The sequence below is a fragment of the Polyodon spathula genome, chromosome 13, assembly GCF_017654505.1.
Source record: "Polyodon spathula isolate WHYD16114869_AA chromosome 13, ASM1765450v1, whole genome shotgun sequence".
NCBI classification, from domain to species: Eukaryota; Metazoa; Chordata; class Actinopteri; order Acipenseriformes; family Polyodontidae; genus Polyodon; species Polyodon spathula.
The window spans coordinates 32,855,258-32,870,681 of NC_054546.1; the positions used below are offsets into that span (position 1 = coordinate 32,855,258).

The window sequence follows — 15,424 nt, forward strand, 5'->3', positions numbered from 1 at the left end:
AACCACTGCATCACTTTCATTCATTATTCATTGTACCCTTTCAGCAGGCTAAGCAGAAAGACCTCAAGGGTATACCGCATGAGCTGCCGTAGGCTTCAGGTTGCGATACAGATATATATTCAGTTATACTGCTTGAAATTCCAAATTCTAGTCACATAGCTCCCTCTAGCGTATAAAAAGCAAGAGTCAGTTAAACAAATGCACCTACCTCAATTGTGACACGAATTATGACACTTCGCTCTCCTGCACGGAGGTCAGAGCACGTGGATCCTGCTGGATGCACAGGTTGGAGTTTTGGTCTGTAGCTCACCACTAAACAAAGCTGTTTTTCAGATTTTTACCTCATTGGGTATTTACCAATTCAGTTAGTACTCATCTTCCATACATTTTCTGTTCAAACATGAACCCCTGTAAATAACATCAATACTCAGTAAATTAAGGAAACCTTGGAAGTTTTATTATTAAATGCAGGCACAAAGACACCACCACAATCATAACGGTTTGTACCCTAGTGTCAAGATTATTGTTTTACACACACGAGATATATATATATATATATATATCAAGTTTACGCTACTTGCAGATAAACAACTATGGAGGAGAATCTAAAGTATGCCTATGTCTCTCTAATAAAGAGAATTGCACTGTAGAACACAGTAAAATTGATGTGGATAAACAAACAATACCACCATAGTTGTCAATGCAGTTAGCGTTAATTAAAGGGGGTGCTTCAGGAGCTGCCAGCTTACCTTCTAATAAAAAAAAAACAACAAAAAAAACTTGATTAAAGGGCAGTAACAATTTTGCGCATCTCCTAAAGTCACTATGTGAAAACGCCAGTTCTTCTATTTTTTCTTCAATGCTGTTCCTTTTTGTCTGTCTACAGATCTTCCATGTCTCCATCCCACCAGACAGTATCATAAAGACATCTTTGCCCAAACAGCAATCCCAATGCAGCCTCTGTGTGTAGCAAGTGTATTAGCATTTCTAGCTGCTGTAATATTTACTACAACTGGATCTTCCCCCTTCCTGGTATCCTAGTTCAAACTAGAGGTAGCACGGGTAGGAAATCTGGAATAGAGGCCCATCCTGAAAAATAGTCGGGTATCTTTCTGGGTAGTTTCCAGTTCATATCATTGTTAAACTAAAACCACAGTACTTAAACTGCCTTCAAAAGTAGTGCTGGGACAAATACATGCACAAACATTGACCATGTTCGTAACTGTTCATTTAAAAGCATTTATAAATGACTTTATAAAAATATACATCACGCAAAGGAAACCAATGCATAGATGACCTGAAAAAAAAATATGTACAGACATTGTCTGAAATGTGTTCAGAGTTAAACGAGCAATTCGAAACAAAAAAAAAAAAACACATTCTAATGTAGAGAACAGTGCTTCTTTCTAATTTACCTTCACAGAGGACTTTGTTCTTGAGCTCAAAGAGAAGACTGACCACCCCAGCATTATTTAAAAGGCCTGTCATATACACAGTTTCATGTTTAAAGCCTCAGAAAAGTCAATTGCTCTGTTAAAGATGTTAGTAGGAAAAAGAGGCATGCTCTGGTAATTCACAATAGGTGGTAATCAGGTTTTCAAAGACCCATGTCTACCTCTAGCTCAAATCTATACGAGAATCGATTCCACGATCACGTAACAGTGCTGAATGGAATAGGGAAGGCTCAGCACAACTTGCACAGTACAAGGCATATAAAATACTTGCTTCACAGGTGCCCTGTGGACAATATCATTGCAGTAAGAGCACAGGAGAGCTAGGGAAGTAAAACATGGAGTCTCTGCAGAGGAGGCTTATTTGCAGCATGAGTCTAGCGATGCCAGTAAATCTGCTAAGGGGTCTGGAATACTAGATTTATTATAGTTTTGAAGCTTCCCCTTTATCTTCTGCAATATGCAGATGATGCAATTTAAAAACAGAATTAGTTGTACGTGCTGTACATACATCCACACGTACAGAAAGTAATGCCCCGAGTTATTTATTTTTTGTTAATTTTTCAGCATAATTTTATTCTACAAATTGTTCTCTTAAATCTTTACAAATTTGCCTTAAGATTAATGATAAAAAAAATTAAAAAAAACTGCTTGATCCTAATCAATTCTCTGTGGCAGTGTAACTAGTCTGAAAATAAGAATTTCAATCATTTTTTTGTTTGTTTTTTTACAAAGCTAGATATGCTAAAAATAATTCACCAATGTTGAATGGCTTACTGTGAAACAAAGCTGAACACTGCTTGACATTCATAAAAACAATTAAAAGCTGTAAAAACATAAAATGACACCCACTAACATTTCCCTGAATCATAATCTCCTGTGAAATGACAGACCAGCTGCACAGTATGGCTTGCTGCATGCGGATCTCTTTTTAACAGCTAGGAGGTGCTATTTTACCATCAACAGAACAGGTTTTCCCTTGCCTGCAGGCTAGAAGGGAAACGGCTCAAAGTTATTAGCTAGAACAAACTAGAATTGAAAACAATATTTATAAATTACTTATTTTTGCAACATAACCGATGCCTTTTGATTAAAAATAAGTCACTTATAATGTCATCTATAAAAAAAGTAAAACAAAAACATCTGGCCAATGATTAGCATTCTATATTCAAAGGTTTCCACTGCAAACCTGCGACAGTCTTAAAAACACCAAAACAATATTACCTCGCTGGCACCATGATATGTGGTTGAATAAAGTAGTTTATTTTAATTTTTATAATATATACACACACACACACACACACATACAGACACACAAACACACACATACACACACACACAGAGTCACATCTGTGTTACAATTATGAATTCAATAATAATTCAATATTTTCAGATTTTACAAATTAAATAGCTTCAGTTGCATGAGTAAACTGTGTAAGGCAAGGATGGCAGCATTCGTTTTGCAAGTCCGTTTTGACAGAAAATGATGCGTTCAATAGAGTTAACGTTTATTGCACGATACACATAATAATCCCAAAAGTACCATAATACTGTAAATGGAAAACAGTTTGTAAGACATGCACTTTTTAAGTATAAGTCCCCTTTTCACAGATGATTATTTAAACTAAGATTGAAAACCGTAAATCCTATGCACATTGTTTATCTGGTAACTTGAATGGAGTCTTGCGTTGTCAGTTGTACTGGTAGCACTGTACACAATGAAAAAGATCTTTGAGGTCTTGAAAGCTTGTAATTCAGTATTGTTCAGTTAGTCGAATAAAAGATATCACATCTTCTCTTTGTCATCTCTGGACTGATACGGCTACCATTTCATCTATCAGTGAATATACTGTAAAACATGTTGGATGGAAGTCATGCATTTTAAACTGGAACGGTGTTATGCACTTTGACGTCAACCTATGAGAGCTACTGAACCAGAGCTCAACCTTGCACTGTGTATAACTGTAAATACAGCCAAGCTGCACCAATATCCCTTTAATGCACCTGACCGAATATATTCATTTTCATTATCTATGAAAAGGTCTGGTGTAGCTGCCAGAATCATTTCAGGTGAGATTCTGTAGCAGGGTGTAGGTGATCATGGAGGTCTCTTGAATTACAATTCCCTTTGGAGTGAAACAGAAGGGAGAGGGGAACGACAACAAGTACACAAAAAAAAAAAAAACTACTTCCACACACAAAATATATGGCAAACAGATTTGGCGTGAAAGAAATTGTCTCGTCCCAAGAGAAGCTGAAACACTTTATAAATTTTTTTTTTTTATTTTATTTATTTTTTTTTTTTTTAAATCAGCAGACGAGAAGGGACTCATCATCGTCGCTGGCATGCTGGCTGGAGCAGAACAGCACAGCAGTTTCTTGTATTGGCACTTCCACAGAGTGGCACCTCTGACTTACACTCTGACTTCCCGTGAGCTCCTCCTGCTTGAGGTCTGAGTGGCGGGCACGGCTTTGGAAGGGTTGGTCCAGAGCAGAGGGCACACTCCTGGGGTGAGAGCATCGACGCAGCGCCACACCGCGGAGGTTAGCAGCTAGACCCTGCACCTCTTTCCGAGACAGCTTTCGTTTGTAGGAGCTACTGTTCCTCGTGGGCGCTGATCCTTCATGTCTGTTTGAGTTGCCGCTACCCGTATTAGGGGCTTCTATACGATCAGACAAAGGATCGCTTTGGAATCCGGCTGCCCCTGCACAGAAGTCACGACTTACCTCCTCCCCACGAGTCTGGTCCCCAGCCTCGTCTGTGCTGGACTGAGGGGAGTGATCCACAGGGGAATGTTCTGGGGGCTGGTGGTCCCTGTGGAAAGCCCCACGCTGGCACGGGGCCACAGACTCTGCCTCCAGGTCCAGTCCCCGGGGTGTGGAGGAGGGAGTGTGTCCGCCGCTCCCCCCCACCGCCTGGTACCTGTGGATGCCCTGGCTGAGGGAGGTGTGGGAGGTACTGGGGGGAGTCAGCAGTGGAATCTGCCCCCGAACCCGAGCCCCGTGTTGGAATAGCCAGCTCCAAAGCCACCCCAGTCTCCTCCGGGAGGAAGCTCTCCGTGAGGAGTGCTGTCGGATCTGCCGTCGCATCGCCGTCCTGATGTTCTGCAAGACTGAGGCCTGCAGATCGGAGAATGAAACACACAAACTTCAATACCTCAGAAGCACTGATTTTATGAGACAGCGACAGAACAAAGCCTACTGTCAGTCTCACAAATTACTTAATAAGCTGTACATAGTATGTAATGCCGACCAATGTCCACGCATTTCACCTGTGACCTCATGGCTGTGGCCTTCTGTATCTTGTACTTGATTTTACTCTTAAAAGTAACTACATTCACGTTTTTTGTAATTGCTCGTCTTTGAAATCGTTCTTCTCCATTTATTGTACTTAATGCTTGCTCAACGGACTTTACGGTTATAACTCAAAACATTTATTTTCTCTCATTGAAATTTGCTCTTACTACTAATTTTATTGTATTTTATAACTGCTCTTATCTGTTTTGTAATGTGATACTTTGTAACAACTGTAAAATGTCTGCTAATAATAATAATAATAATAATAATAATAATAATAATAATAATAATAATAATAGGCGAGTGAATTTGCCTGCTGTGCCATATGTCCACTTATTCCAGAAAGATTAGAAAATGGCTCTAGTCTACAAAAAACACTTATGGGTTTTCTGGGAATCTCATTGGTTACAAACATTCCAAATATTTGAAAGTTCATTTTAACAGGTTTATCCCTAAGCTGTTTACCTTTTAACTGTTCCTGCTTGGTAAAAACTGAACTTTTACATTGTTCTGGTAAAATCTTTGTGTTCTACAGTCACCAAATTGTTCATCATAATCTGGGAAGAAACACTCCTGTTTATACCTGGGTGTGCTGTCAGTTTTATAAACAGCGCTGTCAAAACCTGTCCGCTCACACAGATGTATACAACAAAAATGACATTAAGAAATTATTTCTAATGTGTGTTTTATGCCTTTATATAGGAGTTATACTTAATGGACTGGAAATAAAAAGCATATGACGTGAAATTTAATTTTACACATGCCTCTATTAAATCTCAAACGATTTCAACAAGATTAAAAGGGACTCCACGTCGCAACACTACTACTGAACTACTACTATAATTATTTCTCTCTCCAGGTTAAACAAGAGAAGTCGTGTCTGGCACACAAGTCTTCAAAAGGAGCTTGAAAGTTGGTTCTAGGCAGTAGGATTAAAAAAAAAGACACACAAATCCAATTTACAGTAATGTCTTTTCGAAAGTTTATAAAGGCTTAATGCAATTTCACTAAATACATTTAGAAACTATTCGGTACCATTTCTGCTTTGTGCAATAGAAAATTCCTTTTTACTCACAACAACAAAAAATGTCTGCTGAAATTGGGAACAAAACAATAAATGACACCATCAGGCAATGAGGTTTTGGGAAGACGCAGTCTGCAATTCATACTCCTGGGATCCACACAAATCAATCCAAAGTGACATCTACTAATGGGTTATAGTTGCAACTAAGTGCAATTCTGCTGTAGCTATTTTTAAGCCATTTACTCTCAGCTAAAATACGTCATGTTCCGAATTCTAACCCAGTCAGTGACCTAGCTTCCACACTACAGTTGTACATATGAAATGTGGGTTTTCAATTCTGAGCTAGATGTAACAGCAGGCTAATTTGTAAGTTTCTCATGCCTTTGACCACGAGACCACTGGTGCTGACCTGAACCTGCAGTGGACATTAGTCCACATCACAATCCTGCATAGTCCCTGGTTGAGAGGCTCAGGACCGAATTGCAGGGGGTGTTCAGGCCAGGAGGGAGGTACACTTGTTCCCAATTTGACCCCACTCAGACTCCTTCCTTAAGTGGCAACACAATTTCTACCAGTCTAGGCAGTAACCATTGCCCAATAGTTCTGTACTGATATGAAAATGTAAATGCTCATCCAAATCCATTGCCATTAACTATTCAGTAATACCACAATATTTAGTTGGGTACTCGGTCTCATTAAATGGGGAATAGTATATCAGGGTTCATACACTTTTTCAACATTAAAATTCCATACTTTTCCAGGGTTCCATTTGTTATTCCCAGACTTGTTTTTTTAGTTTCTACTAGTAGACGGGCAGCCACAAAGCATTATAGCTTTTTGATCCACAGAAGAAGTTGCTCCTGGTTTTCTAAAAGTATTTGTCAGAATCTGGAGGTGCATATCAAGCAAGAGACAGGTATGCAAAAGAGAAGTCAGGCACAATCTAAGAAATGACCAATATTTGAGACCTACCTTGCATTATTTACAAAAAGAATATAATAAGTTGTATACTGCAAGTATACTTGTGTCAAAACAGGATAGAATAATGGTACCAATAGTATACTAAAATCAGACAATTTTGGTACAAGTATACTTGCAGTATATGACTTTTTTGTAAGGGACGATATTGGATTCTGATCCAAACTTCTTTATACCCTCTGTTAAATGTTGAAATAAAATAACACATGTGCACGCATTACATATTAAAATGTGCAAGAATCGTATATTAAACATACAAGTCAAATACTAAATGCAGTACACTATAACAACCCTGTTTGGGTCCAAAGCCTTTTGTTCTCTATACTAAACGAACAATCCAAAATGAACAATATAAGTTGCTGGAGCAAGTTAAGGAAGCCACCTTGGATAAATGCATCAGCTAAATGATTAATAATATTAGTACAGTTTTTATCCTTTGATTTTCTTTATTATTATATTTGTCACTACCACTAATAATAATAATAGCAACGAGATTGTGTATAAAAGTAGAACTACAAGTAAAGTACGTATTTGTGGCATGCTGCATCATGTATTCTGGCTATATCCTATTTGTTGAAGAACACAGTACAACCCCCCACCCCCCCAAAAAAAACACATCAAAACTTCAGTTTCGTTGCAATTGCAAATGCTAATTTAAATCTCGGTTCCTTATGTTGAGCTGTACGAGCCAACATTAGCAGCTGTTTTTTTTTTTTTTTAAATCATTTTTTTTAAATCGTACAATGAAGGCCATATAGCGAGGATGTAAATAGTAGATCTACACTCGTCTGACGGTTTGGACCCGAAACTTTTGCTGCACTCGGTACTGTAAGTTACAAGCAAGCACCATACATTTACAATAAAATTACCAGTACATTTTATTAATCACACTAAATCACACTTGCTACTACTGTAGTAAATTACCTAGACAGTTGCCGCTAGAGATGCTGACCCACCTTCGAGATCAATTATCATTCTCCCACGATACTAGTAAAATCCCAGACTTGTTCAAGACTTTCATAACAGAGTCATGGTTTTTAAAGCACTTTATGACCTATATGTTGTTGTTTTTTTGTTTAATTCTGAATACTTTTTTATTAGTAAAATCAAATGAAACATGTGGTCATACCTGGGATGGATTATAAACAGGAAAGTCCTCAACAGGGGGTATAAGGCCTTGAGCAATCAGCTGACCATAGGAGGGAGGGGCCTCTCTTCTCACAAACTCCGCCTCCAGTCGGGTCATCTGGGTTTCGAAAGCCCTGCGTAGACAGAGACAGAATGGGTACCTCGAGGACGGCCCTGAGCTCCTCTTTAATTTAGATGAGACGTTCTCATACTTGTCGGGGGACCTCTCTTCAATTTTACATTTATTTATATATATTATATATATATATATATATATATACAGCCGTGCCCATGGGAAAAACCCGTGTGTTTGTGCGTGTGTGTGTATATATATATTTTTAAAGGCAGGTTTGTTTTAAAAAATAACAAAGTAATATAATTCTAGGTCACTACTGCAATTCCAGGTTTGATTCTCTTTTATATTAAAAAAAATATAGGGGGAAATGTCTGTTTTTCTGTTCACAAATAAAGTGTCTTCACAGTGTATACATCTGAGACATCAATGTATTCTGTATGTAACTCGATGCACAGTGCCTACCTGTATTCTCTGGTTCTCAGGGAGTATAGTTTAAAGGCGCACCCCAGGGCGATGACCAGCAGCAGCCCACAGATGAGGCTGCCAATGAGTGCTGCGGTGATCACCTTCCTGGGCACCGCTACCAGGCAGTTGTGCTCGTCGCTGCCGTCTTGGCAGTCCTCCTGCCCATCGCAGCGCCACGTCTCGAAGATGCACAGGTTGGTGCCGCAGTGGAAGTTGCCCAGCTGGCAGGTGAAGCAGTTCTTCTCGTCCGAGCTGTCGGGGCAGTTCTTCTGGTTGTTGCAGCGGTCCGGGCCCGCGTAGCACACCCCACTGTTGCCCTCGCAGGGGTACTCGCCCTTTTGGCAAGCGGGGCAGTTCTCTTCGTCCTTGCCGTTGGGGCAGTGCCACCAGCCATCACAGCGCTGGTGATCGGCGAAGCAGCCCTCATCGCTGCCACAAGGGTGCTCCCAGGGGAAGCAGTAGCCTTTGACCTGGTAGGTGGCATTGAAGCCGTGGCCCGCGCTCTTGGGCTTGGCATGGTACAGGACCGTGAGCTGCCCCCTGGAGGACTCTACGCTGGCTGAACGGCGATTGTTGTGATAGGACAGAGTCTGCAGCAGCTTGTCGCTGCGTTCTCCCATGCCATCGTACACCTGGATGTAGTCGCTGTAGCCCAGCTGCAGGTCAAGCTGGAGGATGATGTGCCGCGGGTCCTGCGTATCCATGTACCAGGTGCAGCGCAGGTCTGATCCACTGTGGTTGCGCCGGAAGAAGTCTGGGGAGGCGAAGGAGCCATAGAAGTTCCCCAGCCGCTTCCCGCAGGACGTGTCAGGGCAGTCCTCCTCGTCCGAGCCGTCCCTGCAGTCTTTGTTGGAGTTGCAGCGCAGGCTGTTGGATAAGCACTGGGTGGAGTGGACTCCAGTGCACTGGAAGGTCCCCGAGGGACACATGGTGGTTTGGGACTCGGTCGGAGGGGCTGCGCAGCTCTTTTCGTCGGTGTCGTCCCCGCACTCGTCCATCGTGTTGCACTTCCAGGCACTGGGAATGCACTTGCCGTTCCCGCAAAGGAATTCACCAGTCTGGCAGCTGCTTTGGCCTAGTTTACCTGGTTTAGAAAGAAAGAAAGAAAGAAAGGTGACTGTCCCCCAAAATTAGAGTATGACAAGTTTCATCCCAATTGGATAAGCTGTTTTCAGATGGAAAAGTGTAAATTGTGACTGATTCCACATTGTCAGGGATCTCATCCCCACAAGAGGATAGAAGAGCTTTCAGTATCAAGGAAAAGTAGACCCACAGTAAGTATGGAGGCTTCTCGTCTTTATAACAAATTACAGCACGTGAAGTCATAACCATGGCTTAGTTTATTACCCTTTTCTAATTACCATTTCCACTGATCGCCTTTTTTTGTCTTGAAAATCTTTTGTTATTGTTAGCATCATTCAGGACATTTCTCAAGTTTTGCAACATAAAAGATTAACAATTATATCTGCTGCATCCTTACCACTTTTTGTTCAGATTGTCAGTCAATCTCCCATCAGGCCACGTAACCTACATTACTTTAATAAGGTACCTGGAGCCAGCAATTTAAGCAACTGTTTTGAAAAAGCATGTTTTGAAGTGTTGCTGCAGAATATATAGTGTTTTTTTTTTGTTTGTTTTTTTTAACCCCCAGAATGTGAGACCGAAAAAACTTCAAGGCATCAAAGAATCATTGTCTCATTAAATAAGAGGTTCTATCGAGCTTCATTCTGTATGGGATCAATTACTGGCAGCATATTCCCCAGTTCATTATGCACTGTTCCATTACCGTACATATAGTGTTGGCTGCATACCTCAGTGTTGTTCGTACCCTTAAAACGTTTGTTTTATACCACACAACAATCCTACTTTGTTCCTTGCCAATACGGGGTGATTACAGGAAGCTGAGAAAACACAAAAAAATGTTATCTAATTGAGTTTAACACATAAACTGAGAAAGAAAAAAAAGGAGAACTGTTTTCTCTTTATGAATTCACTCTCATTTTCTGTGAACTGTAAAATGAAGATGCAGGCAACAAAAGCTATAAATATACGATCAAAAGGAATGATTTAACATGGTAGGTACAACACCACCATCAGAAACATGATCTATCGCTGGAAATCTATTTTTATTTTGACAAATGTGCTTTAATGAACAATCTACGCAGAGAAACCAAAGCCAAACACCTTGCGATTGATTTGTTAACCCCTTCAGGACCAGACCTCTTTTTAGTTTGAGTTTTTCTTGCCTTTTGCAGTGTAACTGAAATCAGAGGTTGCTGATTGCAGTAAGAGACAAAACGTACAAAGACGAGATAGATTACACACCCACTTTCACTGCAGTGCAGTTCATTTCTTGTTTGTGACTTGCCTTTTCCTCAATTTTCAGTCAGGCAGTCTCTATTCAAAATAGTTTTTAAAAAAAGACTCCTCCAAACAAAAATGTTTTTGAACTGGTGTAAATCACATGAGTCAGAAGGCGATTGCAAAATTGTAAAATCTCTTACCTCGACTGCTACCAACGCTGTAAGACCCAAATCTCGATACAAGAAGCGTTGCTAAAGCTGCACTTTCAGCTACCCACAAGGCGGAAAATTAATTAAAAAAAAAATAAATAACACACACTTCTGTTCCGAAACTGGTTTCCTGCCTCAATCCTTTCCGGTCCTCTGTCAGACCCTGTCCGACATCATCAAAAAGACATCAAGCATAGGTCTCTAGTCATTTTTTCTCCGGAAAAAGCAGAGAAAACCTTTCAAATGGCCAATTGAGACCGATAGAAGCCAAAAAAAAAAAGGAGACAGATATGAGCAATACACATAGTCCCTTCGCCGCAGACATAACACAGACATAAACAAACAAGATAGCTGCTTCTGCATCCAGAGCTCAAAGAATATCACAGACATTTGCAGAGCTTTCTGAGATGTTATAGTAATAAAATAATGACTTGGATCGCATTATTGAGGAGTTTGGTGATGAAACGAGTGATCAGGAGATGATTTATCAGGATGGATGACTATGAAGAGGTATGTAATAAATACAGCGAACAAGGGGTGGAGCGGGGCTGGAGATGCAGTACTGAGTGTTATGTTGCTATGCAGTGCCTTTTAAACCTGTTTTACTATGAATAAAAATACTTTTAAACAGCGCATGTGAAAATAAATTGGACCTGATGCGCCTCACAGGCGCTGAAAAATGGACCGCAAAGGGTTAAAGGAAATCGTAACAAAATGGTTTACTATAGCATGTGTTTCTTTCAAAACTGCACACTGGAGACCAATATGGCTACACTTTCTGACTTTTTTTTTTTTTTTTAAATATACAGACAGGCTCCCATTTCCAAACAATGTTTGCAGCTTCTATTTCCTTAATAGTCTTATAAATAATTCCTCTTTTTAGCAATTTGACAATTAATAAAACAAAATAAATAATTGCTCAAATAATCCAACACATAAAAGCAGTTCACACAGAACACAAACTCATAGTAGCCCCGCTATTAAAATTTCAATCTGCAATTGATTTTACATTAGCCCTAACAAACATGATTAATCTGTAACAGATCCTTTGTACTGCCTAAAGTGTGATGTCATCTGCCAGAAAAGTTTTGCTGTTCAGTCTGTAGACACTGCAGGATGAAAGTGTGAAGCGAGGCAACATTACATTACTTGGCATGACAGAAGCATATCCTTAGTGATTATTCATCTTGCTCGTTTGGTTTATCAACATTTTTGTGTCTTTCCGTGTTCCCATGATAAGAAACCTTGCCATGCCGTCGTATGTTAATATATGCTGTCGGAAATCACGTAGGAATCTCACAGGACTCTTGGGTCCTATTCTGAGGTTGTGTATAAATATATGTTAAAACTGAAAAAACACGTTTTGTCCTGTTCTGCATATACACACAATAAAGCAGTGCCATTCTTATCTTTTTTTGTAGCGAGCCCGAGGTGTGCCACCGACATAAAATAAATGACCAGAACTGCACAAATAAATGCACACAATATGCTGTCGGAAATCACGTAGGAATCTCACAGGACTCTTGGGTCCTATTCTGAGGTTGTGTATAAATATATGTTAAAAAAAAAACACGTTTTGTCCTGTTCTCATATACACACAATAAAGCAGTGCCATTCTTCAGCCCGACAAATAAATAAATAAATAAATAAATGTGTCTCGGACAGTAACCAATCAGGAATAAGGTACATTACAACATTCGTGCTGTAATCCTGTCAGATGTTGGTAGTAATTCAGTTCCATGTTACACATTTAAAATAGAGATACAGTTAATGCAGCTGCAGATGTAAAAAGTTCATCACAATGGACGTACAGCATCTGTATGGATATGTAACAACTGACAGACAGCCTCCATATATGTACCCCCAGATTATGACACACTCCATAACTTGTTCTAGAATGTCCTAAAAAGCTGAACAAGAACATTTCTGATGGTTCTCATATGAGAACAATCATCTTAGTATTTAACCCTGAATATAAGCCTTTTAAATGTATACAAATTTAACCCAGTGTTATTGTGGGTACGAGTTTCAAAGTCGTCTTGGTAACCTAATGTACTTACAGGAATACACTCTTACCATAGAAGACTGTGTCTCCTTACCTCTGATATAGGAGAGTCTGAATCCCTGAGCCTTCCCAGAGCCGGCGTTGTCGGAGTGAAAGAACACCCAGACGTGGTCCCGTGTGGAGATGAAGGGCGGGGGGATGACAGAGCCGCACACCCTGTACTCTCTCTTCGAAGCTGGGCCCATCAGGAGCCAGTCTGAAGCACATTTCCGAGACTCTTCTACATCAAAGTTCCTGAAACTGGGAAGCAGATGAAAGACTACCTAGTGATTAGTGCTGGGAAGAACATGGGTTTTAAAATTCATCTTTTTTTGTACTTGGTACACACAGTGCCACCGACACGCTTTGGCATGGAACATGTTCTCCTGTAATACTGCGCGCTGGGTCCCTTGATGGCTGAACGAATGTCATAGTTTACTTAAGCATCATTGCAGATAAAGTCCACCCCACATTGCTGCAATTGCACATGACCATTTGTAACACCCACACACCATGCTAGAATTGCGCATAATCACCATCCAAATCAGCAGGACTGATTACAATACTGATTTTTTTCTGCCCAATTTGAAATGCACACTTGACATGTCATCTCACCGCTGTAACCCCAGTGCTTACACTATGTGTCCTATTAGGTAGCCCATATAATTTGATAACCTTCTGGCAAACACATAGTCTGTTTAATGAAAAGTTGAAGTGCTCATATACAGATTGAGGTGCTAGCAAAACTAGATTTTGGCACCGTTCAATATGAAACCTTTCAAAAACCAATTTCTCTCAGTGCTTCGCAACCACAGGTCTAAAATATGCAAGTATTATCCAAAAGTAACAAAGTTACCAGTTCAGGCCACCAGTTCAATTTTTTTAGCATATACATATGCTATATTGGCATTATTTCGTCTCACTTCTTATCTATTCTTTACAGTAACCATTAGGCCTCCACACCAGCAGTTTCTCTACTAACACTCGGTTACCAACCCTCACTACAGTTCATATGAGTCCACAAACGGACAAACCACTAAGGCAGATTTAAGATGTTAAAATAAGACTGTCTGTTCAGATCAGATTCAACCCTTGTTGCTCTGAGTAAAATGGGTTGTTTCAGCCAGCACACTGATTGTTCAAGAGCAGAACACCTTGACTTCCAAAACATCCCAGAAAACAGATCGAATATTGTTTATCTAGAAGGTGCTGCTTTTAAAAATGTAAGCCCAGAGTAATGAAAAAGCACCGAGATGAGAATACACAACAAGGAAAGAGTCACAATGGTTTTAAAGAGCTCAATATTTTGCAAGTAAGGTAACCACATAAAGTGAAATATTTGCTTCTCAGTGGTGTAATATCAAAAAGTCAACATATGATGCAAAGTAATTTGATGCATTTTTTTTTTTTTTTTTTAATATTCCACGTATGTATTAATGGGAAGTTGAAAAGGGTTAGTTTTACAAGACTGAACACGCTTGCTTAGCTGCTGTGGGACAGCGCTGTGTATCCCCCTGCAATGCAGTATAATAGAGTCCTTATCAGGCAGTTTATGATGACTGGAGCATAGCTACAAGTAGGGTGACAGAGGGAAGTAGTACTAGTATGGCTTTGTTTAACTGCCTCTGTCCAGCTGTTAGGTGGCTCTACGTGGGCTAGTTTCACAGAATCTCGTTTTTGGTTAACGTTCTTGCAGAACAAATAAACATTCATGTTTGTCTTTTTTTAAATGCGGTATTATAAAAAAAACTTAACATATATTGTTGTTCTTGTGATATTATCGAATTATCAATTATGATCCCAACAGGATCAGACAGTTCTTGGTATATTGCCTTAGAATGAAGGGGCATGGAATGGAATTATAGGGCAAACAGCAGTCATGACCCTTTATATCAATTTATGAGGAATAAGTAAGGTAGCATTGTAAATAGATAGATACATTCATGTAGTATTAATATTTCCACAAATGTTAAACAAAAAGACGAGAGGCAGTTAAAATGAAGAAAAAAGAAAGAAAAATAAAACGTCCTTTCGGCTGCCAAGGACACTGCAATTCTGAATAGTGAAACTGTGACAAGTCCTCTCCACTCATTGCTACAGTACCAGTAGAGGTAGATTAACTTTACTGCTAGCTAAGCCGACTCTGATTTACTTTTTGTGCAGTAAATGCCTGTGAATTCCCAGTCTCAAATGACCTTTTATTATTCCAGTGTAAACACAGGATTTCCCTGAAGGCTTGTTCTGAGATCGCTCAGTAGGAGCTGAAAGGAACGATTACCAGGCAGGCACGATCTGCTTTATAAGCGATGTGGATTGGAGTCATTGCTTTCCCTTGCTGGTATGCTGTAGGATCTAGCTCTCTCCTGAAGCTGTTCTGATAGCCCACCTATCTGTATTCATAAAGGAGGACAACAGCCATTTACAAAAGTACAATTACTGTGGATGTAT

At 39.9% G+C, this 15,424-nt stretch overlaps 1 protein-coding gene across 1 annotated transcript in view; it reads right to left on the minus strand.

Annotated features, from left to right (window-relative positions):
* Nucleotides 1–2,832: 2,832 nt before the first annotated feature.
* LOC121325278 (low-density lipoprotein receptor-related protein 3-like) overlaps nucleotides 2,833–15,424 on the minus strand; it is a 38,230-nt gene continuing 25,638 nt past the window's right edge. The window contains exons 4-7 of the mRNA XM_041267712.1: nucleotides 13,032–13,237; nucleotides 8,417–9,503; nucleotides 7,880–8,012; nucleotides 2,833–4,571 (exon numbers count right to left, since the gene is read on the minus strand). Of these exons, the coding sequence (XP_041123646.1) occupies nucleotides 3,762–4,571; nucleotides 7,880–8,012; nucleotides 8,417–9,503; nucleotides 13,032–13,237 (2,236 nt within the window). The 3' untranslated portion in view covers nucleotides 2,833–3,761. The remainder of the gene's footprint in view (nucleotides 4,572–7,879; nucleotides 8,013–8,416; nucleotides 9,504–13,031; nucleotides 13,238–15,424) is intronic.